The sequence below is a fragment of the Microcebus murinus genome, chromosome 12 (genome assembly GCF_040939455.1).
Source record: "Microcebus murinus isolate Inina chromosome 12, M.murinus_Inina_mat1.0, whole genome shotgun sequence".
Lineage (NCBI taxonomy): Eukaryota > Metazoa > Chordata > Mammalia > Primates > Cheirogaleidae > Microcebus > Microcebus murinus.
The window spans coordinates 80,283,899-80,308,302 of NC_134115.1; the positions used below are offsets into that span (position 1 = coordinate 80,283,899).

Genomic DNA, 24,404 nt, shown 5'->3' on the forward strand with positions numbered 1-24,404 from the left:
AGATGAGAAGCAAGCTTCTGTGGTACACACTAACAGGGACAACTTTCCTCTACAATCATCTTGAAACATGCCAGGCTCCGTACCTTTGCGTGTGCCGTTCTCTCTGCTCCACAAGGCATCCTCACCCAACTCCAGGACTTCTCCTCTGATAAGCCTTCCCTGACCCACACCCAGGCAGAGCTGTTCACTCCCTTGCTTTTGTCACAGCACAGAATCCTGGGCTCACCTCTATCACAGCATCAGTCACAACATATTTTTAATATCTCCACACTGGGAACTCCACGTAAGCAGGACGGTTTTCCTCCCTGCATTCCTGAGGCCATGCTCACAGTGGGTTAAGGAAAGAATCTACACCTCCTTTAATTCAAGCCATAATCCACATACCCAAACACCTCTACTCACAGATGCTCACAGATCCCTCAAACCCCACATGTCCCAACCGAAAGCATCTTCTCACTCCCTCCACCCAAAAACATTTCCTCTTTTCCCCTTTATGAGCCCCAAACTCTGCAAAATGCACTACCACCCCACAGTTGCTCATACTTGAAACCCGGGTGAGGGGAGGTCTCAAAAAAAAAAAAAAAAAAAACAAGTAGCAGACTCAGATCTCAAAAGGTGGCACTGACAGAAGTAAAAGCAAACAACAGTTGAGAAACCAGGGCCATTAGGCACAAGAACCTAAGCAAAGACATGTTACGCCCGTCAACACGGGGGCACCGAGAGATCAAGAAAATAGAACCAGTCATTATCCTCTAAAATAGATCCCGTGCTTTAGAACAATTTCCTATAAATTCCAAACAAGTTTGGCTCTGTAACAGATAGGTCACAGGTTAGCCATCAGTTGCACTTATATTTAGTTAACCTTCTACTCAGTAACTGCCAAAACAAGGCAAGAATATCAAAATGTCAGGTTCATGGTAAAGATTAAAATCAAATTTTTCCTGACAAGTTTTTATCAAAAGCTTGGTTGCAAGATATGATGAGCATTAAAGACCACCTAAAGGCCATCTTGGCCCCCTTCTCTGAACTAAATGGCATACATTTTATCCTGGATCATCAAAGAGCTCTGTATTTGGTCTACATTACTGTTTTTGGCCCCTTGCATTAATCTTGGCCTTGGAATGCATTAAAAGATGTGACAGAAAACAAGTCACATAAAATGCACTCATATTTATGGTGAGGACATAGTTACTCACTTTTCCCTTTGGGAAGAACCACAAGAGAAATTTCCTCTTGACAGTGCCAGGTAAAACTGAGCTTCTAAGTTGCTGGCTTGTTTTATCTTGAGAGCAATATGAATCTTGGGGCCACCAAGATTGTTTTTCCCTTTTTCCTTTGACTACTGGGAAGTTCAGAGCCAAAACTGGAGGCTCAATGTAAAATGTGAGTAAAACTTTTCAGCATGAATGTCTATCAGTAGACGTAGCAATAGACTCTATCTCTGTCCTCACATTACTATGCTACTCCTCTTCTTTTCACTGGATTTTATCCCTAGTTTTCTTTTTTTTTTTGAGACAGAGTCTCACTTTGTTGCCCAGGCTATGAGTGAGTGCCGTGGCATCAGCCTACCTCTCAGCAACCTCAATCTCCTGGACTCAAGCAATCCTACTGCCTCAGCCTCCTGAGTAGCTGGGACTACAGGCATGTGCCACCATGTCCAGCTAATTTTTTGTATATATATTTTTAGTTGGTCAATTAATTTCTTTCTATTTTTAGTAGAGACGGGGTCTTGCTCAGGCTGGTTTCGAACTCCTGACCTCAAGCAATCCACCCGCCTCGGCCTCCCAGAGTGCTAGGATTACAGACGTGAGCCATCACGCCCAGCTCCTAGTTTTCTATCTAACTGTGTTGGACATGTTCCAGAAAGCCACTCAAGTCTCATGGAGAACATGGGGAGAAGGGAGGGAAATAGAACAATTCTGTCCCCACAATGCCAGACAATGAGACGTCAGGGTACCAGAGGGACGAGAGCCAGACCTGTCTTTCTCTTCCAGGACCAGAACCATCTCCAAGTCTCCCGCGTGCATCTCCTTCATTTCCGAAAGCTTGCTTTCCAAGCTCAATCGAAGAGCCTTCTCTGTTTCTGTCCCTGCAAAGGCTTTTTCCAGTTCTGCTTGGGCGGCTTTCACATCCTAGAGTTAAATTAAATGCATTTGATGCAATTTTTCAATACAATTGGGAACATTTTGAAAGGAAATTGGATTAAAATATAAATATTTATGACTTTTTCTCCGGCACATTTCCCCTCCCTGAATTGTACTATACATGGAGAGAATCGGTAATAAATACATTTGCCAGCCATTTTTCCCTCTTGTATCCTGAAGAGTAATAGACATTTCCAATAGAAAAGACTCAACCATACAAGAACTGTATTTTTGGTTTTGAAAAATCAGATCAATATTTACAGCTTCAATGAGAACAAGGAGAAATGCACCTCTCAATACTAAACATACATAAATTTCAGAGTCACCATAATCTCCATACAAATTCACTCCACACCTAGTGCCCCCCTCAATATTTTTTTAACATAATGACTACACAATTCTGAAGTACATTTTCTACCGCTCCAAGGTGATTTCGGTGTTAAAGAAACTCTATGTTCTTCCCAAGAACTCAGAGAAGCCTGTAAGAAAATTATCTAAATCACACAGCAGTGTCTATGTGATGGAAAAGGCCCTAATGCTCATGAAAACGACCTCAAAACAGACAATCTCCAACTACTCATGGCATGCCAACTGCCTCTGATTACATCACAAAGATAAAAGCCAAATCGAGCTGAGTTCAAAACCCAGCTCTCCCATTTACTTGCTGTGTGACCTCAGGTAGTCACTTAACCTCTCTGGGCCCCAGCTTCCCAATCTATAAAACGGGGATGGTGGTTACTGTCCCATCAAAGAGCTGTCGGAGACTGTCAAATGCCTGCTGCATCACAGAAAGCTCATGGTGGCTTCTTCCTCCCTGCCCTTGCTCTCCACAGCACCCCCAGCACCAATGTCTCCCCAGGAGACTGGCCTGCCAATCTCAGTGAAAGCTGGAAAAAGTCATTTTCCATATTCTTAGACAACAAACAACAAAGCCTGTTATTTACTGAATGTGTACTAAATGCCAGGCTCTGAGCAAGGTGCTTTACACATATTATCTTTGATCCTCACCCAACCCTAAAAAGTTATATACTGAGACAGTAGAGTATGGCAGTTCTGCAAATCTACAGACAGACTACCTGACATTTACTGCCTATGTGACCTTGAGCAAGTGACTTAGCCACTCTGTGCCTGTTTCATCATTTAAGAATAAAGAAAGCAGAAGTATGATAAGCACATAGACCTCATTGGTTTATTGAAAGGATTAAATCAGTGTATGTAAGAAGCAGAAGGGTGCTTCACCCAATGGCATGCCCTTAGGACTATCAGTAATGCTGTTATTATTATCATTACTAATGGAAATTAGGTATCACTATTCTCATTTGACAGATGAAGCACCAGAGGCTCAGGGAAGGTGATAAAACTAGTAAGTAACAGAGCAGAGATCTGGAACCCCAAAACACTGGGAAGCACTTACTGGAAAAATAAGATGACTGAACCCACAGTCAGTAAAAATTATATTTTAACAAAAATTCAGAATTTCAGATCAATAAGATCCTTCTTTTGGTTCCAGCTCTATCACTTATGAGCTAAGCTAAATTTCTTACCCTCTCTGTGCCTCCATTTCCTTGCCTGTTTTTGGATCTAATATCTACATACCCTGAATGGAAAGATATAAGGACTGATGTGAACATCATAAATGGAAAATTGCAGGCTGCAAAATACAGTAACTGCTTTTTGTACCCAGAAGTGCTTTTTGGTGCCATTTCTCTTCAAATCTACTAAGAAGAACCAGAGTTTCAGGTAGAGAAACTGAGATGAAACAACAGACTTCAAAGACCAAGAATTAAATAATATTACTTAATACTAGCTTAAAAATAAGGAAAATGTTCTAACAGCTAGGAGATGGAATTTTTGAGGCAGGAAACATCCTGCCTCCCATCACAGTCTCAGGAAACACCTAAGTGAGAATAAAAGGAGAAGCTACACACAGTGTCTAACAGAGAAGACGTCCAGTGAGCACTGGCAGGATAGCTGGACGGAGGCTGGACACTGGGAGCCGCAGCCAGACGGTAAGCAGTGGCCTAAAGGTCAGGAATCTGCTTCCGGTCTTAGCTACTGTTGGGAAATCACTTCCCTTCTCTGGCCCTCAGCTTCCACATCTTTAAAATTAAGTGACCACACTAGATAACAAGCAGAGTAGGATTGCAGAAAGAGCATAGGCTTTAAAATATCAGTCACAGGTTTAAATCCAAGATTAAACCTGGACAAGTTCATACTTCTCTCTGTATCTAAGTGTCCTCACATAGGAATGAGTACAACAATGGCCCATTTGCAGGGTGTATGGGTTAGAAATTACATGTATAAAATGCCCCAAACGGGGCTAGAACCCAGGAGATGCTCAATAAGGATGGCTGTTGGTTCTGCTGAAACTGACAGTTCAGGAAAAAGGAAGCCAAACTGTGCCCCCCCATCATTAACCGACTGTAGGAAATACATTCCCCTCACGAATCCAGACTTGCCTCTTCTAGAAGGACTATCCTTTTGTTCAGCACCTCTTCCACCTGCTTCACCTTCTTCCGAGCATCTTCTTTCACCCGCTGAATATCAGAGCCACCCCCTTCAGCTAAGCTCTCAACCGCTTTGCTGCAAAAATAGGCAAAGGGATAAAACAAGTTAAAGATGACAGTCTGATGGTAACGTCAACTGCCCCCAAGAGACAAGGGGTATTTGTTACTCACTTCTCCCATAGACCTGTGCTGAGCCTTTTTTTTAAACTTAATATCCATAGATCAAAAACACAAATAAGAAAAAAGTGAGTACCATCCATAGTCTTGTCACTCAGAATAACTAAGTCAACATTTTAGCATATAGTCTTTCAGACATTTTCTACAAAAATAGAACCATTTAGTATGTATCAGTGAACTGATTTTATTACTTAATATACTATAAACATCCTTTTGTGTCAATAAATAAAAATCTGTATCATCACTTTTAAAGGCTACATATTAATTCTTGAGTGAAATGTATGAAATGAACTATATTTGTATATATGTATACCGAATGAATGTACTATAATTTATTAGATCAACTCCCTATTTTTAAAGCATTTAAATTGTTTCTGATTTAACACATTTGTCTAATATTTCATAAAATTCTGAGAACAGTGGCTGATACAAAGTTTCCAATAAATCTTAGTGTTATTGTTTATTATAATAAAATAAATAAAAATCATAAAGCATCCTTGTATGTTTACTATCCAGTGATTTCCTGAGGACAGATTCATAGAAAGGGAATTCTTAGGTCAAAGGGTAAGCCACTCTTAAGATTTCTGAGAGCTGTTACAAAATTTCCCACCAGGATGCTTCTAACAAAGTACATTTCCCCAGTGGTGTAGGGAAGGTAGAGAGCTGGTTTGACAAACCAACGTGCAAAGGAGCAGTATACAACAAAAAAACACCTGTGAGATTACGAGTTTGTATGCTTCATCTTCCGCCAACTGGAAGGGAAGAATTTTAAATGCAGCACCATCAATATGAGCACAAACTACCACTCAGGGCATGAAGAGGGGAGATTATGTAAGCAGGCCACACTCCGTGTCATTCTAACACAACACGCAGAGTGCACACTGCTGTGGCACCACGGGTTATCCTCTCCACGTGGCCAGCAGCGGTGGGGACGCCACACCACAACCACTGACGCCAAAAGAAAAAGCGTCGGACATGAATCTGTAAGGCTTATACTCTGAGCAGTCCTCATCAGATTTCTAAAATGATTGTGGGTTTCCAGAAGGCAGAATAATAAAGGAAATGGCTCCACCTAAAGCTGGTTTCTCAGAAAAACTGCAACAGAACAAATCTATTCACCACCAGCCTCCCATGCCCTAATTTAGGGATATATAAAATTTTTCCAACCAAGAGCCATGTGATCAAACACTCACATGTACAGGCCATGTGAATTTTTTACTGAGAACAATGGAAAGTCAAGAGGGCCATACTTGTCCAAGTGTCAAACATGAGTCGCCTACAAATAAAGACTTTATTCAAATCTTTTTTCCTTTTGCCAATAAGGCTTCAGAAAGCCCCAGTGTCACAATATCACTTTAATGGAATTCGATGTGAGCAACTGGAAAGAAAGAACATGGGCTATGAAGCTACACAGATCTGCTTCCAAATTTTTACTCTATTATATCCTCAGTGTGATTCTGGGTAAATTACCTAGCCTCAGCAAATTGCCTCTTACACCTCAGTTTCCTCATGTGAAAAAGGAGATGATTACCTCTTAGAATCAATGTGCTAACACATGTGGGGCCTCCTGCTCTCTGATCTCAGTGCTCAGCATGCTAGCCCGTGGCCTCTGAGGCCCATGCAGCGCTGGCCCCTACTGAGCCGCTGGGAGAAGCTTCAAGCTACCCCTCTGCTGAGAACTCTGCTGGCCAGAACCGAGTTTCCACTTCCTGATTAATACCATTAAATGTCTTCAGTCCCCAGTCCCTGGGCTCATTTCTGGATCAGTACTGTTTCGAATTCACAGTGACTCACAATCATTTCTATCACCCCTCAAGGGGCATTATATATGGCCAAAAGAATACTAGACTAAAAGCCCCTCCTTCCTGAGCCCTGGATACAGGATTTTTCTGGTAATGAATTTCTGCTACCCACTCACAAATGTTTTAGCCCTGGGGCTTTATAAAGCCTTCTCTATAAAATGGCTCACCTTCATTCCCCCACCCTCACCCCACTACCCACCAGAGTGTAAATATACCACCTCCCTCCCATAAGCCCAGATCTAACCTTTGTGTTTTATAGTCTGAATCATATACGTTGTCAAGAGGCTGACTACAATTTTTAACAAGTACTGGTATTATTCAGTTTGTTTGTGTTTTAGTTATACCAATAAAATATACTCCAAATAATAAATGTTCCAACTTTTCATTTATCATCTTTGTATTTTACAGTTACTGTAGCAATAAAATTTATACTCGGCAGTATGGTGCAATTTTCCTATACTAATGGAATTATTATTTTTGTTGGTGTTTTAAAGCTACAGAGATAAAATTTACCCCGAAGAATATGACTGCTTTTGTTTTTAATGTCCCCTTATTATAACTGATAAATATAACAATGGAAAACCTGCAAACAAATATGTTTACTTCATGGCAAGGCAGAGTGGGCTCTGAGCCAGCCCAGTTCCAGCTCTGTTACCAACTGGGGCAAGTTCCCCCACAACCCCTAATTCTCAGTTTTCTCATCACTCAAATGGGAATACTGGCTGCCTTGCATAATTATTGTAGAGATCAAATGTAACAAAATTTGTCAAGTGCCAGGCACAGGGTTGGGAACTAAGCAGGATCCTAATAACTGTTAGTCCCTCCCTCCACCCTTTCTTTCCTTGTAGAATACAGGCTAGCAGATACTACACACAGCAAGACCTAGAAGAGGTAAAGGTTGAGAGAAACTGGTGTAATCCGGCTTCCCACCCAATACAAGAAAGAACCTTCTCTAAATACCAGCCTCACTACCCTTTTCAGCCCTCAACATTTCCTCTTGATTCTTTCCATTCTAATTATAGTTCTATAGGAAAAAGCAGGGGTTTTTCCTGGGCAAGTCCCATATCCTGGCCCCACACCAAAAATCATAACACTGAAAAAGGCAGATGAGGGCATTATGGTAATAAAGATATTTTCCATTAACAGGTATCTACCACAGACAAACTGCTGCATGCTAGGTAGTCATGGGTAAAGGCAAAGACACATTTAGCAGTTACAGGGTAGATATTGTCATTGAACAGACATATATAGATACTATGAATATACTACATTTATACACAAAAATAAGAAAAGAACATGAAACCTAGCCCTACACTAGAAGTCAGGGACATGGATTCTAATCCCAGCTCTGTCATCTCTGGCTAGGAGTCATGCCTCTCCCCTTCTCTAGGCCTAAATTTCCTCCTCTATAAATTAAGGGTATTCCTTGAGATTTGCCTAGCTCCCAGGATAATGACAGGATATAAATGGATGTGAAAATGTTTTACAAATTGAAAAGTGGTACACGCATGGGGCTGTCACTATACATCATTAAAGTCTGTTACAAGACTGTCATGGGCCAGAGGAAGCCGTGTGCGGTTCACCACTTGAGTTTCCAAAGGGCTAGGCCACAGAAAGCCAATTGGGCTGGGAGGAGACAAAAAGGGAAAGAGGTCAGCTGAGGCAATGTTAGAACAGCAAAAACAAGAACAATTTTAGCAACCATGAACTGTGTTTGGGATAAAGAGTTGGTGGAGAAGAAGCCGGAGTCACTGTGAACATGCTTAAACAGAGCGCATGACCTTACCCATAGACAGGAGGCAACCTGACATCTCCCCTCCCATCCTTCACCAAGGCTTTTGCTTCCCAAACGTCTCCCTGCCCCACGCACTCACCTGTCACCTCCACCACTGGACTAGCTTCCTGACTGGTCTCCCAGCTTCCGCTCAAGCTCCCTCCACAATTCATTTCCCACCCAGAATCCAGAGTGACCTTTTCAAAAACAGAACTCTGATTGTATCACTTGCTCAAACCCCATGACTGCTTCCCATTTGATCTTAGATAAATACCAAAATTTCTCCTGTTCTAGACTTCTCATGTTTCCTCAGACCTACACATTCCCTTTTCCTTGAACACTGTCTCCACCCATTCACTGGGTTAATTCCCACTTGTCCTTGAGATCTCATCTCAAATGCTACCTCCTCAGGGACACACTCCCTGCTACATTTCCCCATCTATATATCTACTCCCACAGCTATAAACTCTCATAGCTCCCTTTATTTTCCTCATAGCTCTTGTCTCAGATTGTATTTATTATTGCGAGTATTTCATCACCATCACCTCCAACAGAATGTAAGCCTCATAGAACTATCTGGACCACCACTGTATCCCAGGAACCTAGTCCAGTGCAGTACACCACAGCAACTTCATCAATATTTTATGAATAAATTAATAAAGCCAGTTAGACTACAAAGAGCCTTGAATGCAGGCTGGGAAGTTAGGGAAACGCACACATACTAACTTGTACACAAGCCTCCAAAACACTCAATCCTGTGTGCTGGTACTGAGAGGTGCAAAGAAGCCTTTGTAAACAGAGGTTTCCGTGTGTGAGCTTAGCTACAAACAAGTACTAGCCAAGGCCTGCAGCAGGCAGGGTGTTGGATGTAAAACCGACCAAATTCGATTACCGATCTTCAGGCTGCATAAAGTAGATTTGCCTCCCTGCCCAGAAAATATGTGCTTCCAAAACAACAACTTGTTAATCTGGTTATATTTATTAATTCATTCACTCATTCAGAAAATACCATGTATACAAGTTCAGCAAAAGTCAGAAAAGAAGTCTGGGCTGGGATCCTCTAACATGGTCAAAGCCAACAGCAGGCCAACCTCCAGCGGCTGGGTCCCATGGCAATGAAAACAATTACACTGGCCTGGCCCAGAGTCGTGCAGCTGTGCCCTAAGCCAAAGACTCCATGCTGCTGGCCCACCACGCCCAGCAAGAGCTCTACAGCCACGACAAGTGAGGCATTTCCACATAAGCTTTCGGCCAGATCCTCAGTAGGACAGCCTGGAAGTCTTATTCCACCCTCACAGGGAAAACCTGAGCACACTCTGGTGTCCCCACTTTACTCAGAATCGCCCTCCATCTCTGCACCTCCGTTCCACTCTATTTGTTCACCAGTCTCTGATGAGCTCTTGGAGTAAGGGAGTGTCTCTTTCCAGATCTTCAGTGTGTAGCACAGGTTATTACATAATAAATGTTTATGAATGAGTGAATAACGAATTGTGAATTGTGCTTATTGTTTAATAAATATTTCAATAAATGAATTAATTAATGAAAATACTGTTTTCAAATGTTTTTTAAGCAGAATCACTTTCTAACAAAATATTGCAAATGGCCCTACTATATATAACAGATAAAAAAACAAAACAGTTACTCTGGCTGAAGCCCTGTCCTCTGCACCCCCTGCCTCCCCCACCAGGACCCCTTCAAATCCTCTAGGCTTTCACATGGTGAGAATGAACTACTGAGATATTAGAAATAGAGATGGATCTCACAAATATGGTGTGAGGAAGGAAGCCACACACAAGAAGTATATACCATATAATTCCATTTATCTAAAGTTCAAAAACAGGCAGAACTAAGAAACAATGAAAACCACAGTCAGGACAGTGGTTATCTTTGGAAGAGAACGGTAAGTTCTGAGAGCACAAAGGGGGCTTCTAGGGGGCGGATAATGTTCTGCTTCACGATCTGGCTGGTGGCTCCTCAGGTGTGTTTGTTTTACAAAAATTCATCATGCTGTACACTTAAGATCTACTCAAAGTAAGTAATTAAATAAAAACAAAAACCTCTTTGGGGTCCTCAGAGCCTAGTTGGAGAACAACTGGTTTAGAAAAGCGTAAGCTTCTATTTTACTGACCAACGCAATGCCTACCATCAAAAGCCTTGGGCAATCTGCAAGCTTTTTACAGGATGACAGGTACTCACGAGGCTTTGATGAGCAGCTGCTCTCTCTCCTGGAGCTCCCGCTTCAGACTTTCTACTTCCACCTTGAGCTCAATGTTCTTGAAGAAAAGATTAAGAAAGAAAAGAAACAGTGTAAAATACAGGACTTATGAACATCAACAGTGGGGAAACCACTTCTAGCACGGGCTGACTACGCGAGGCTTGTAATAGGCAGATGTTAGATTCAAAAACCTCATTAGCCTCAGGGCACAGGGAAAAGGGAATTATTAAACACTGGTGGTCTCAAAAGAAAGCCCCCAATTTCTCAAGACTTGGAACAATTATGTAAATGTTCCAAGCTTCTAACAGCCAGAGCATTCAAATATCAAGGCATAAATGTCATACAAGTGAGGCTGATTTAAAAATTGTTTGCCCTTCACCAAGCAAATTTATAAGCAATTCTGCAGTTTGTTTTTACCATTTCAAGGCAATTACTTCTGGTTATTTACAATCATGCATGTGGCAGCTATAGCAGTGTATGGCTTTAACACATTAACTGCCGTTGCGTTGTATTTAACTCACACTAGTTTCAAGCCCGGGGCTTCGTGAAGCATGTGTAACTTACACGTCTCTTCACCTTTGGAGCCATGAGAACTATTTTTCAAGTTGCATATAACTCACACAAAAAAAATAATAAAAAATAACAAATTTTTCATTAAATTATAAAGGATCGTTTTGTTTTCAAAGTTTTTATTCTACTTTCGTAATAAAATATGGTGGCCCCAAGGAAAAAAATTTTTTTTTCCAGTGTGGCAATATGTTAAAAAAAAATGAACGGGGATGGGGAAGTGGGAGGCCACATGTGGTCTGTCCCATTTCAAGATAAGATTTCAGGGTATTCACAAAAAAGCCACAAACACATGGGACAAACTGTCTATAAGGGACACCACAGTGTTCTCCAACCATCTTCCTCCTAACTGACTGGAACAAAGGGAGTCACACACAGCCTTGGGCTAACAACTCACATGAGAATCCAAAGACAGAATATTTGCCAAATTGAATGCAATGTGAGACAATGGAATGATGGCAGGCTTTTCAAACTTATCCACAAATGTATCCCAGACAGAATATTAGATGAATTCATGCAGTAGAGACACGAGGTCTGGGTGCATAGTTTGCAGAGGATTGCTATAAATCTAAGATTTCTCAGAAATCTCTCTCCTGTTTTATTTTAATAACTCATTCAAACTCTGCATTCTACTCCCTAATACGTATGTATTATTTTAAATAAAAATTACATTTCCAGTAAAATTTACCATCTCAGAAGACATACTTGGCAAGCAGCCCTGGGGGAACGAATACCCCAGATTGAAAAGTATGGCCAAAACCAAAAGATCATGGGTGTGGGACCTGAAGGACATGGGTTCAAATCCTGCCTCTAGTCTTTACTGGGAAGAGACCATAGGGAGTCACTGGATACTCATGTATTCACTCCTTCACTCCACTTACTGAGCATCTGTGAATGGCCTAGTACTGAAGCCATGGCGTAAACAAGACAGACACAGGCCCTGCCTTCACTGTGACATGGAATACAAGACTGCAAGCAGGACCTTTCCAGGGGGCGAGAAACCAACGTTTCTCCTTTCCAATCCTTCAAGTATTAAATGAAAACCAAAAAGCCCCCATGACATGGGGGATCTGAGGACTAAGTGAGCTAGCAAATAAGAAAAGCCTAGGAGACATTACTCAAAATAGGTTATTTTCTTCACTGTCAAACAAGAGGAACTAGAGAAGTCATCCATGATGCAGAAATTTTTCTAAAAGAAACTGAGATTTGCATAAAGGATACTGAGGGGCAGTGCATAATATCTTCAACTGTGATTTTGTGAAAAATGCACAAGCACCCTTCAAACAGGATTCCTTTTCCAGCTCTCAGAAGGGCTGAGAGCTTTTATTTCTGTGTATGAGCTGATATAATATATTCTAAGTGCTTTGCTTTCTGATGAACCGCCTGGCACTCCAACTAATAAATTTAGAGGAATGGATAGCTAACATGTCCATTATACTATTTTTCTCAAGCCCAATATCTCAAGTTACAAACTTACATACATGGTGATCATAATTTCCAAATCAAAAGTCAGGACACCTTCTAAGCATAAAATAGAATAATATGAAGCTATAAAAAAGAATGGAGAAACTCTTAAACTACTATTAAGGAAAGCTATTGAGTGAAAAATGTAAGGTACAAAATAGAACATGTTTGCATTTATGTAAAAAGGGGATTTACACACACACGCACTATATATACATAAAATTCCTCTATGGAAGGAATAAATATTGGTTAAATCTAGAAGACCAGGAGACATAGGTGGAAGAAAGTCTTTTCAGTGTATACCTCTCCACTGTACAGGGCTGTCGTGAGAGTTACAATAAGATGACAAATGTACAAATGCCCACAACAGTGCCTGACAGACATTCAGCCATTGACACATTTGAACTTCCTATCTCCCCAGAAGTTCTGAGGTACATGACCACCACACTTTTTAATACATATAAAATGCTTTAAAATATCACTTTTCCTTTAAAATTTTGATTGCAACATCACCCTCTTCCAGAAAAGGGGACATCCTCATTGTCTTTCTACCTCCACAGTGAAGGAAAAAAACAAACTGTCTTAAGGGACAAAGGAGCTTTTCAGTTCTTGAAAAGGCTCAGAAGTACAGTACAATCCCTCTTCTGGACAAGTCAATTTGAGTTCATCTGCTGAAACTAAAGGAGAATTCTTTTTCCTCCTTCAAAAGTTTCCACTGGTACAAACTTCAGAAGAGAAAAGATGGAATAATTCCCAGGCCAAGGGCTAATCTGCTAGAAAAAGCCAAGAAATGGGCACTGCAATGTTGTTTGTACTCATGTCTTTTCAAGAAAGCCAAGTTCTTTTTTCAACTTTCAGAACCAAGGTTTGTTTTCAGACTAAGACCTCTAGGTCAAGACTTCAAATGGGAATGGACTCTTTTTCTGACAGTTATAAGCACGCACAAAGGCACACAGAAGAGTCAAATCACAGAAAACCTGAAAATCCTAACTTTGGGCTACCAAAGGAAGCCTCAATAAGACGATGATAATTGTCAAACACTGACTATGTGCAGGAGCTTTTCATCTGTCATCTCATTTTAATCCACACAAATAACCTCATGACAGAGGGATTACCACTTAACTCTGGAAGCAAGCCCAGAGAGCTGAAGTGACTTGTCTAAAGTTAAACAAGTTAGTTGGTAACAGAATTCAATTCCAAAGCCATTGCACCACTCCACTGCCTGTTTCCTAAATAATAATTATAAAAAGCCAATTTAGATAAAGATAGTGAATTGAATGCTGATTTTAAAAAGAGAGTGAAAGATTTCCTGAAAATTAATCATGCACCTTTTCACTTAATATTAAAGTCATCCTAGTATCTTTATGCTCCCCATAATCAACTCAAATTAAATGAAACCAGCTCTACCTATGCTTGCTAACTCTGAGAACAAATATTAATCAAATTTCTGCTTGGATTGACTATGAGAAAAGACACAAGGGGCAGCAGTTATAAGTGGGCCACTCACAGTTTTGTAGATGTGTTCAGTGGGGCCATCAAATTCCTGTTGCATTCTTTCCTCAAGGAAATAGATGCGGAGCTTTAGGTTAAAGTTTTCTTTCTTCAATTCAGTAATTTGCTGAAAAATATTGCAGAAGGGTTATCTAAAGCCGACAAAACATAAAGGGCTAACAGATGCTACCTACATTAATCCCTGTAGATTACAAGGGTACAAAATGGATCCAAATGTTAAATACTAAAGAAAGCTTATCTTTGCTGTAATTGTATCAACCCAAAAGAATTAACCGGTTCCCACTAGTCAAATTTAGGATAATTTGAGCATCAAAATAAATAATAACAGGAATGAATGATAACTGAAGAATTCATGACTCCACACTGATAATAAGCAAATAGGAAAGAAAAAGAAAGGAAAAAAGGAATGTCTTCTTTATAAAAGAAATCCAGTTAATAAATGCAGAAGAATAGGAACAGAAAATGACCACTGTGCAACTTTTATAGTAGTAAATGATTCAGGTAAGAATCATCAACATTAAAAGGATTAGATGAAAGATCACTGCAGTCTCAAGATATCACCCCACAGATGGCCCTTTACAATTTAGAAACCTTGAAAACATACCTTAATCAAGAAAATACATCTATTATCACCACTGATGGGACAAATGACATCATGTTCCTCCTGAAATAAATCAACGAGAGCAAACAATTCCATCTAAAGTGCTTGTGTCTACAACTTTTAACCTGCATCTAAACAAGAGGAGTCGATCAGACAAAGCTACATCGAAGGATGGTCTACAAAACAACAGGACTGAACTCTTCAAAAATCTTCATGACAATCTTAAGGTGAAAATGATTGGGGAACTCTTCTAAATAAATGGAGGTTGAACAGGCATGACTATGTGCAATAGAATCTCAAATATTTAAAAAAAACACAGCAAAAGGATGATAACTGGGGAAATTGGAATAACTTCATATTAACATTAAGTACCAGTATTATGATTCTGTAGAAGAACATCCTAAGAAAGTGACACACACTGAAGTACTAAGGTGCTATGTCATAACGGCTGCAACTAACTCTCTAATGAGGGGAGAAGGAGGAAAAAAAGAGATAAAGCAAATGTAGAAAACATTAATTGGTGGATCTCAAGGAAGTATACATGGTTGTCTGCTGTACTAGTTTGCTACTTTTCCATAGGCTTGAAACTTGTCAAAATACAAGGTTGGGTGGGGGGAAAGGAACATACTAAGAAAACTTATATTTACTGAAACCCTACTAACTAAACAAGCACTGGTCTAGATAATTTATATATAATTTCTCAATTCTTAAAACAACACCGTAAAAGTATTACTTGCACTATCCACGACCAAAGAGCACACCACTAGTGAAAGAATTGGTATTCCTCTCCTTCTAACTCCAGTGACTAAGATCTTTTGATTAAACTTCACTGCCTATAAGAAAATTCCTGATTTTTGGTTTGGTTTACCCAGCAAGCTTTTCTGAGCAGGCTAACCTAACTCCAAAAACAGACATTAGCCTACATGTGAAAGCAATTTCCTAATATGCTTATATCACCATGTTTAAATAACTAAATATTTTTCAAAATTCTACCCAAATGCCCCCAAGTTCTCCCTCTCTGTGTCATATATCTTTGAGTATGTGCCTCACAGGAAAAAAAGAAAAAAGAATGCTTTCCTTAACATTGTTATAAAGAGATTGACAGAAGTACAAGCTGGGAAGGAACTTATCAGTCTAGGATGATGGTCACCTTTGGGGAAAAAAAGTGCATGGTGATTGGGAAGAGCCACAAAGGAGATTTCCTGGGTGCTGATAATGTTCCATTTCTTGTCTTTGGTGATAGTTATAGGGGTATGCTCTTCTTTTGATAATTCATTGAACTATTCACATATGATTTGTGCATGCTCCTGTATGCATGTTATACTTCATTTAAAAAAGTTTTTAAGGTTAGTCTATGGTTAATTTGAATTATTATAAGTCAACTAGTCCATGGTTAAGTAAATTACAGTATGTCTACTCAATAAAATATTATGGAGTCATAAAAAAAGAATGGGAGACTACTCTGTATACTCATAGGAGATTATCTCCAAGATACACTGTTAAATAAGAACACTATGATATAGACATAGAACATTATATATGGCAGGTTACCAATTTTTAAAAAAGGCAGGAATATAAATAAATGCTTAGTTGTTTGATATGATGGTATGCATCTGGAAGTACACTGTATATCCTTTTAACCTTTTGAATTTTGTACCACATAAATTTCCTAATAAAAAATAAGAGAGATTTAAATAATGGACAAACACATCCTTTTTTGAGACTCTCTGAATTGTGAAGAATGCTGATGATATTTTACTAAACCCAGTGTGTTTAGTAAAACTACACTACAGTTCATACACCTGTTGTTCCATTTCCATTCTCAAAATCACTAATCAAGCTCGGTTCTCAATGATAAAGCAGAAAGACCAGGGTTTGGAGACAGTATTAAGTTCAATCCAAATTCTCTCTCACGGTGCAACCCTAAACATGCTTCCTCTCTGACCCTTAATTTCTAACACAGGGGTAATAAAATCAATCTCATAGGTTTTTGTGAGAAGAAACCAAATGGATTTGACTATTTCAAAGTATAAAACTTTTAAAGTCAAGTTACAAAGACGTCTGCAACATGTAAAACCATGTACTAAGACATAAGACAATAGTCTTGAAATGAATGGAAAGACAGAAAGTCTTAGCAAAGAAACAGAAAGTATAAAAACAGCACCAAATAAAAATTTTAAAACTGAAAAATATAATAATCAAATAACAAGTCGACTGGATGGACTCAAAAAATGGAGATGACAGAGGAAAGAGTGAACTTAAAGAAAGATCAACAAAAATTATCTAGTATGAAAAAAGAGGGGGGAAAAGTTTGAAAAAAATTAACACAGCTTCGGGGACCTCTGAGATAATACCAAAAGGTCTAACATTCATCAGAGTCCCTGAAAAATAGAAGAAAAATAGGAGAAAGAATGTGGTATGGAAAAAATATTTGAATAAATAATAATTGAAAACTTTCTAATTTTGGAAAAAGGTATAAAACATATGGACTCAAGAAGCTTACCAAACAGCAAATAGGATAAGCTCAAGGAAACTCACACCCAAAGAGTGATGAACACTTAAGAGCTAAAAAAAAAAAAAAAACTCAAAAGCAGCCTGACAAAAACTGAAACATTACATATGAGGAAATGAACAATGATTCAAACGATAGCAGATTTCTTAATCAAAACCACAGAAGCGGCTGGGTGCAGTGGTTCATGCCTGTAACCCTAGCACTCTGGGAGGCTGAGGCAGGAAGATGGCTTGAGCCTAGGAGTTCAAGACCAGCCTGACCAAGAGTGAAACCTCATCTCTACTAAAAATAGAAAAAATTAGCCAGGTGTGGTGGCACACACCTATAGTCTCAGCTACTTGGGAGACTCAGGCAAGAAGATCGCTGGAGCCCAGGAGTCTCAGGCTGTGGTGAGCTATGATGATGCCACTACATTCTAGCCTGGGCAACAGAGCAAGACACTGTCTCAAAAAAAAAAAAAAAACTGACTACTCCCCCGCTAACATCAGGAATAAGAAAAGATACCTGCTCTCACAATTCCTATTCAACATTGTATTCAAAGTCCTGGACAGTGCAATAAGGCAAGAAAAATAATAATAAAAGGCATTCACATAAGAAAGGAAGAAAAAAATCCAAGGAATTTACAAAAAGTTTCTAATACTCATATGTAAATTTAGCAAGATCAACATAAAAATATCAATATATTTCAATATAATTAGCAGTGAACACTTGGAAACTGAAAATTTTTAAATACCATTTACAACAGCTCAAAAAATGAAATTTTCAAGTATAAATCTAATAAAACATGCACTATATGCTTAAAACTACAAATGTCAATGAAATCAAGAAGTTCTAAATAAGAGACTTACCAAACTCATGGATTGAAAGACTCAATATAATAAAGACGTCAATTCTCTGGAGTCATACTTTGGGGTGATATTTCCTGAGCTCCTTCATATTTAACAAAATTCCAACTAAAATCCCACCAGGATTTTTTGTGAATATAGACAAGCTGATTATAAAATTTATTTGGAATAGTAGAGGAACTAGATGAGTCAAAACAATTTTGATAAAGAAGAATCCAATGAACAGAATACAAAAATAGACCATACAAGTATGGCCAACTGATTTTTGACATAAGTGCAAAGGTAAATTCAATGGAGAAAGGACAGTCTTCATTTTTCACAAACGGTGTTAGAACAATTGAATGTCCATATACAAAAAATTAACCTCAACCTAAACCTCAAACTTTAAACAAGTTTACTAAAATTAGATCATAGATCTAAATGCGAAATGTAAAGCTATATAACTTTTAGAAAAATACATATGAGAAAACCTTTGGGATCTAGAGCCGAGCAAAGAGTTCTTAAGACATAATACCAAAGGCATGAACCATAAAAGAAAAAAAAAATCAATAAATTGGACTTCATCGAAATTTAAAATTTGCTCTGAAAAATGCAGTGTTAAGAGAATGAAAGATAAGCCAAACACTGGCAGAAAATATCTGTAAATCACATGTCCGACACAGGCACTATATCCAGAATACAAAAATAACTTCCAAACTTTAACTTTAGGAGAACCCAATTTTTTTTTAATTGCATGTTTTTTTAATTTCAAAAAAAAATTATAGGTACAAATGTTTTCTGTTACATGGATGCATTGTTTCATGCTGAAGTCAGGGTTTTCAGTGTACCCATCACCAGAATTGTGTACCTTGTACCCAATAGGTAGATTTTTATGCCTCATCCACCTCCTATCCTCCCCCCCTTCTTAGGAACCAATTTTTCTTTAAAAAAAAAAAAGGCAAAGGATTCAAACAGAAACTCATGGAGTGAAAGACTCAATAAAGATGTCAATTCTCTGGAGTCATATTTTGTGACAGCAACATCACAGTAGAAGATATACAGATAGATGGCAACTAAGCACAAGAAAAGATCTTCAAATTCTTTAGCCATTAGGGAAATGCAAATTAAAACTACAATGACTACCAAATGCTGATGAGGATATGGAGCACATGGAATTCTCACACTCTGCTGATGAGAATGCAAAATGGCACACTCAATAGTTTAGCAGTTTCTTGCAAAAAACCTACACTCAACATATGAGTCAACAATTCCACTCCTAAGTATTTATCCTAGAGAAATGAAAATCTACATTCACACAAAACCCTGTACACAAATGTTTATTAATAATCACCAAAGCCTGGAAAGAACCCAAAAGTCCTTCAAAGGGTGAATGAGTAAACAATGTAACACATATGATGGAACAGTGCTCAGCAACTAGTATACACACAACATGAATCACTTTTAAAGGCATTATGCTGAGGAAAAGAAGCCAGTCTCAAAGATTACATACTGTATGATTCCATTTACATGATATTCTGGGAAGAACAAAATTATATGGATGGAGAACAGAGTAGTAATTGCCAGAGGTTTGGGGTGAAGAGAAGATTTGCCCACAAAGATGCAACATAAAGAGAATTTTGTGGTGTTACAGAACTGTTCTATATTCTGATTGTAGTGATGGTTACATGAGCCTATATACAGACATTTAAAAAAACTATTATATAACCACATATATATCTTAATTAAAATAGTCATTACAAGGGAGTATACATTTGTCAAAATTCATGCAACACTTGAAATTGGTGGATATTGTTTTATGGAAAATATATCTCAACACAGTTGATTTTTAAAATAACTAAAATGGGAAGGGCACAGTGGCTCACACCTATAATTCTAGCACTCTGGGAGGCCGAGGTGGGAGGATCTCTTGAGATCAGGAGTTCGAGACCAGCCTGAGCAATAGGGAGACCCTGTCTCTACTAAAAATAAAAAAGTTAGCTGGCCTTCATGGCTTGTGCCTATAGTTCCAACTACTTGTGAGGCTACGCACGTGGATCACTTGAGCCTAGGTGTTTGAGGTGGCAGTGAACAACAATGATGCCACTGCACTCTACCAAGGGCAACAGAGCAAGACTCCATCTCAAAAAAAAAAAAAAAAAAAAAAAGTTAACTAAAATGAAATATAGCAAAATATGAATAGCTACACTTGGATGCTAGTACATTCCTACACATATGCATTCATTGGGTATTTTTTCAGCATTTTTAAAAATAATTTTTAATAGCATATAGCATTTTTTTTTATTTCAATAGATTTAAGGGTTACAAGTGGTTTTTGTTACATGGATGAATTGTATAATGCTGATGGGTTTTCTGTGCCCGTCACCAGAATAGTGCACACTGTACCCAGTAGATTTTCACCCCTCACCTCCTTCCCTCTCCCTCCCCTTCTTAGTTCTCAATATCCATTACACCATCTTTTAATAAATGTTGCTTTATGACTGTATAAAAGGAAATAATAGGTATATTCTACATTAAGTATATTTTCAAACTGTCTACCCTTGGCCCTGTTGTTAACACTTAAGTTTTCAATTTCGTGGCTAACAAGAACAGCACAAGAAACAATTGGTGGGTTCATTAAAGCCTCCTTTTAAATGTTTTAAGGAAACAGCACATAAAACATTCATTCAAACAAAAAAGTCTACCCGCCAGATGCTTCCTATAAAGAGCAACCTTATTCTATTACTCAGCTACCAATAAAATATTTATGGAGGTCGCTTAGAATGCCCACATTGCTCACAATGTTAAAATTCTTTAGTAAACACTTGAAAGAATATTTATCCTATTTATAGGTAAAGAAATTTTTTACAAAATATGAAGAAGGCAAATATGATTTCAGAAGGTCATGGCAAACGCCAGACAGACCCAAATAAATAAAATGAAATACAAGCACCACCTTTGCATAATGGCCAGTCCAGTTCTCTGCTTATTATTACTTCCCTCACAAAGTTTTCTGTGATTGTCCCCACTAGGCTGGAATGGGGACCCTCCTGAATGTTTGCACACACTCTCTACTTTATCACAACGATGGTGACACTGCTCTATACCAGCTGGCTGCCTGCCTTTCTACCCACGCCACTGCTAAGAGATGGGGAAACATACCTAACCTGCGCATTCTAGTCTGAAACATGAAACAGTTATTGTTAGTAATACAAAAATAGCTAACAGCTGGCTGGATAGATGGACAGATATATTTAAGAATGTCTTGAAGGCAGTGAGATGTAACGAGAGCCCCACAGGCTTCAGAGTCAGACAGATCTGGTACACGGTACTCCCTTGCTTAAACCCTCCATTGTTTTTTTTTTCATCACTCTTAGACTAAAACTCCCTGCGACAACCACAAAGTGCTGTATGACCTGGCTCCTGCCCGCCTCTCCAGCCTCCTCAGTTATCATTTTCTCCCATGTCCACAATGTTCCAGCCTCACTTGCCTCTTTTCTGATCCTCAAATAAGCCAAGCCCTTGTCTGCCTGCAAAGCTCTTCCCGCAGCACTTGCCGGGTGGCTCCCTCTCATCCCTTCCTTCTCAGCTCAAATGTCACCACCTCAGAGAGGCCCTTCCTCACCCCCAGATCTAATGGGGGCCCATCTCCATCTCTACCACACCCAATCAAGTCACTCTCTAACACACAGCTCTTATTTTCTTGCTAAGATGTTTCACAATCTTCATCCCATCTATTCACATGTTTATTATTTATTACCATGTTTATTATATGAATACAACTCAATCTTTCATGGCTGTTTCCTCCCAGGTTTTTTTTTCTTTTTCATTTTTGTATTTTTTTTTCTTTTTACTTTTTACTTTTAGTTAGTATGCCTAAATCCTCCCAGGTTTTAGCACACAATATCTAGAACACAGCAGATGCTCAACCAACATTAAATGAATGAATAAATAAATGAATAAATACAATCCAGACTACCTTACTAGCTGTATGATCTTATTTAACTTTTTCTGTGTACCTCAGTTCTTTTATTTATAAAAATGGGATTATAATAATACCTACGTCTTGGGCTTATATAAGCATTAAAAGAAATTAATTAGAATGTTTAGTATAGCGTCTAGCATATCACAAGAATTTAAAACATATTGATGTTTTTCTCTTGTGTAATTTTCCCTTTATGAGAAACAAAAAAACCTTGAGGTGGAAGAACAGAAAACAGCTTACGATACAGAAGGAATAAATACCTCAAAATAGAAAACCCTCCAAACATAACTTAGAAACTTAATGCTCAGAAGTAAGCTAATACAAGGACTGTGTTTGCCACATTCCAGCCCTCGGAACCCAAGTGTCATTATAGAACTGCAGCCATCTCAAATGGGAAACATCCCAACATGATCACGGGGTGGTGCTTTCTGAACCTGGACAGGGGCCCCAGCCCAGCAGCAAGAAAGATTTTGTAGGAGCTGCTAGTCAGTCACTCTGGCTTCCTCCTCCCCACTTCCTGTTAAAAGCCTTGCTTAGCCTAAAGTTCCATCTAAAGGAGAAGGAAAACAAAAACTGACAACATAAAGAATAAGAGCAACTCGGCCGGGCGCTGTGGCTCACGCCTGTAATCCTAGCTCTTGGGATGCCGAGGCGGGCGGATTGCTCGAGGTCAGGAGTTCGAAACCAGCCTGAGCAAGAGCGAGACCCCGTCTCTACTATAAATAGAAAGAAATTAATTGGCCAACTGATATATATATAAAAAAAAAAATTAGCCGGGCATGGTGGTGCATGCCTGTAGTCCCAGCTACCCGGGAGGCTGAGGCAGAAGGATCACTCGAGCCCAGGAGTTTGAGGTTGCTGTGAGCTAGGCTGACGCCATGGCACTCACTCTAGCCTGGGCAACAAAGCGAGACTCTGTCTCAAAAAAAAAAAAAAAAAAAAAAGAATAAGAGCAACTCCAACTAGCCTCATCTGAAATCTAAGCAAGGTGCCTGAGTCTGGCTATCAGCTTCAATGGCTCGCGGGAGCCTGGCCTCCAAAGATGAAGCTCACCCTACAAGATCATCTTTCTACCAGGCAGCAAGGGCTAAGAACAAGGGCTCTGGGGTCGCAGAAACAGACTAAATTCCCAATGCTACTACTTGTGAGTCGTGTGACCTTGGGGAAATTATTTAACATCTTTGAGCCGCTGCTGGCTCATCTCTAAAATAAGGACAAAATCAATTACCTCACACGGGTGTCAGGACAACTAAATGAGCTAAAGCACCTGGCAGAGCGTGGCACTTAGCAAGCAGTAAACACAGATAGCTTTAAAAAGGAATCTGTTTCTCACTCAAGCCCTCGATAAGCACATCTTTGGGCCACCATCCATGTTTTATCCTCTTTGAAAGGACAAAAACTGTTAGACCTCACCCAAACACAACAAAAAGCATGAGTCCTTGCTGCCCAAAGTTCATCTCTAGTAAACATGTAAGATAATTCTACCAACAGCAGCTACGTGAGGTAATAAAATGAGGAGGACACTTCGGAATTCGTTTCTGATGCCAACACTCTCCCTGGTGTCTTCAAATCATCAAGAAAACTGTTACTAGGCAAGTATCTATTTATTAACAAACAATACTAGAGCAATAACAGAATTTTAAAACTGAACTCCAAACAACACTTGGAATATGACTACTAATGAAATCAAGCCTTCATATTTCCTTCAGCCTTTGCTCATGAATGTTTTTTGTAGAATTATAAGATAAGCAAATTTGTATATTCCATTGCTTTTGCTTAATATATCTTAAGAATTTCCCATGTTGTTGTGGAATTACACATAATTATCAGTTTAAATGACTGCACAAAATTCCACTAAACTGATTCAAAGTCAATCATTTAACCATTTCTCTACTGTGCATTTATAGATTTGCTGTGCTCTAGTGGAAAGTATACAGGCTTCCCAATCAGAAAGACCAGGTTTGTATTTTGTCTTCTTTTAGCTTCTCAATCACACCAAGCTCACTGGCAAATCATTTAATCTCTCCAACTTCAGCATCCTCATCTGTGAAATACAATCAACACAAGCTTGTTGCAAGAAGTCAGATAAGAGATAACAAATATAAAATAGAATTTCTCTTCTTTCCAATTTTTCACAATTATACACAATGTGGCAACAAACACCTCTGTGAACGCAGCTTTTGCCTTTTCTACTGGGTGGCTTCCTTACGTTAAATTTCCCCAAAATGGATGATTGGGCTCAAGAGTAATTTTATTTTTAATGACTGTCAAAATCTTTCCAAATGGCCTTCAAAAAGATTGTAAAAATTTACAATGCCCAGCC

The 24,404-nt window shown here is 39.0% G+C and overlaps 1 protein-coding gene across 8 annotated transcripts in view; it reads right to left on the reverse strand.

Moving 5' to 3' along the window:
* Positions 1–24,404, reverse strand: part of CDK5RAP2 (CDK5 regulatory subunit associated protein 2) — a 174,154-nt gene that overhangs the window by 129,029 nt on the left and 20,721 nt on the right. For 5 of the 8 annotated variants that reach the window (XM_076008988.1, XM_076008989.1, XM_076008990.1 and 2 more), the window contains exons 4-8: positions 14,767–14,826; positions 14,158–14,268; positions 10,601–10,677; positions 4,604–4,727; positions 1,978–2,132 (exon numbers count right to left, since the gene is read on the reverse strand). In XM_076008988.1, coding sequence (XP_075865103.1) covers positions 1,978–2,132; positions 4,604–4,727; positions 10,601–10,677; positions 14,158–14,268; positions 14,767–14,826 — 527 coding nt within the window. The remainder of the gene's footprint in view (positions 1–1,977; positions 2,133–4,603; positions 4,728–10,600; positions 10,678–14,157; positions 14,269–14,766; positions 14,827–24,404) is intronic. The other 3 variants (XM_076008991.1, XM_020289456.2, XM_076008992.1) reach the window with 2 other exon arrangements.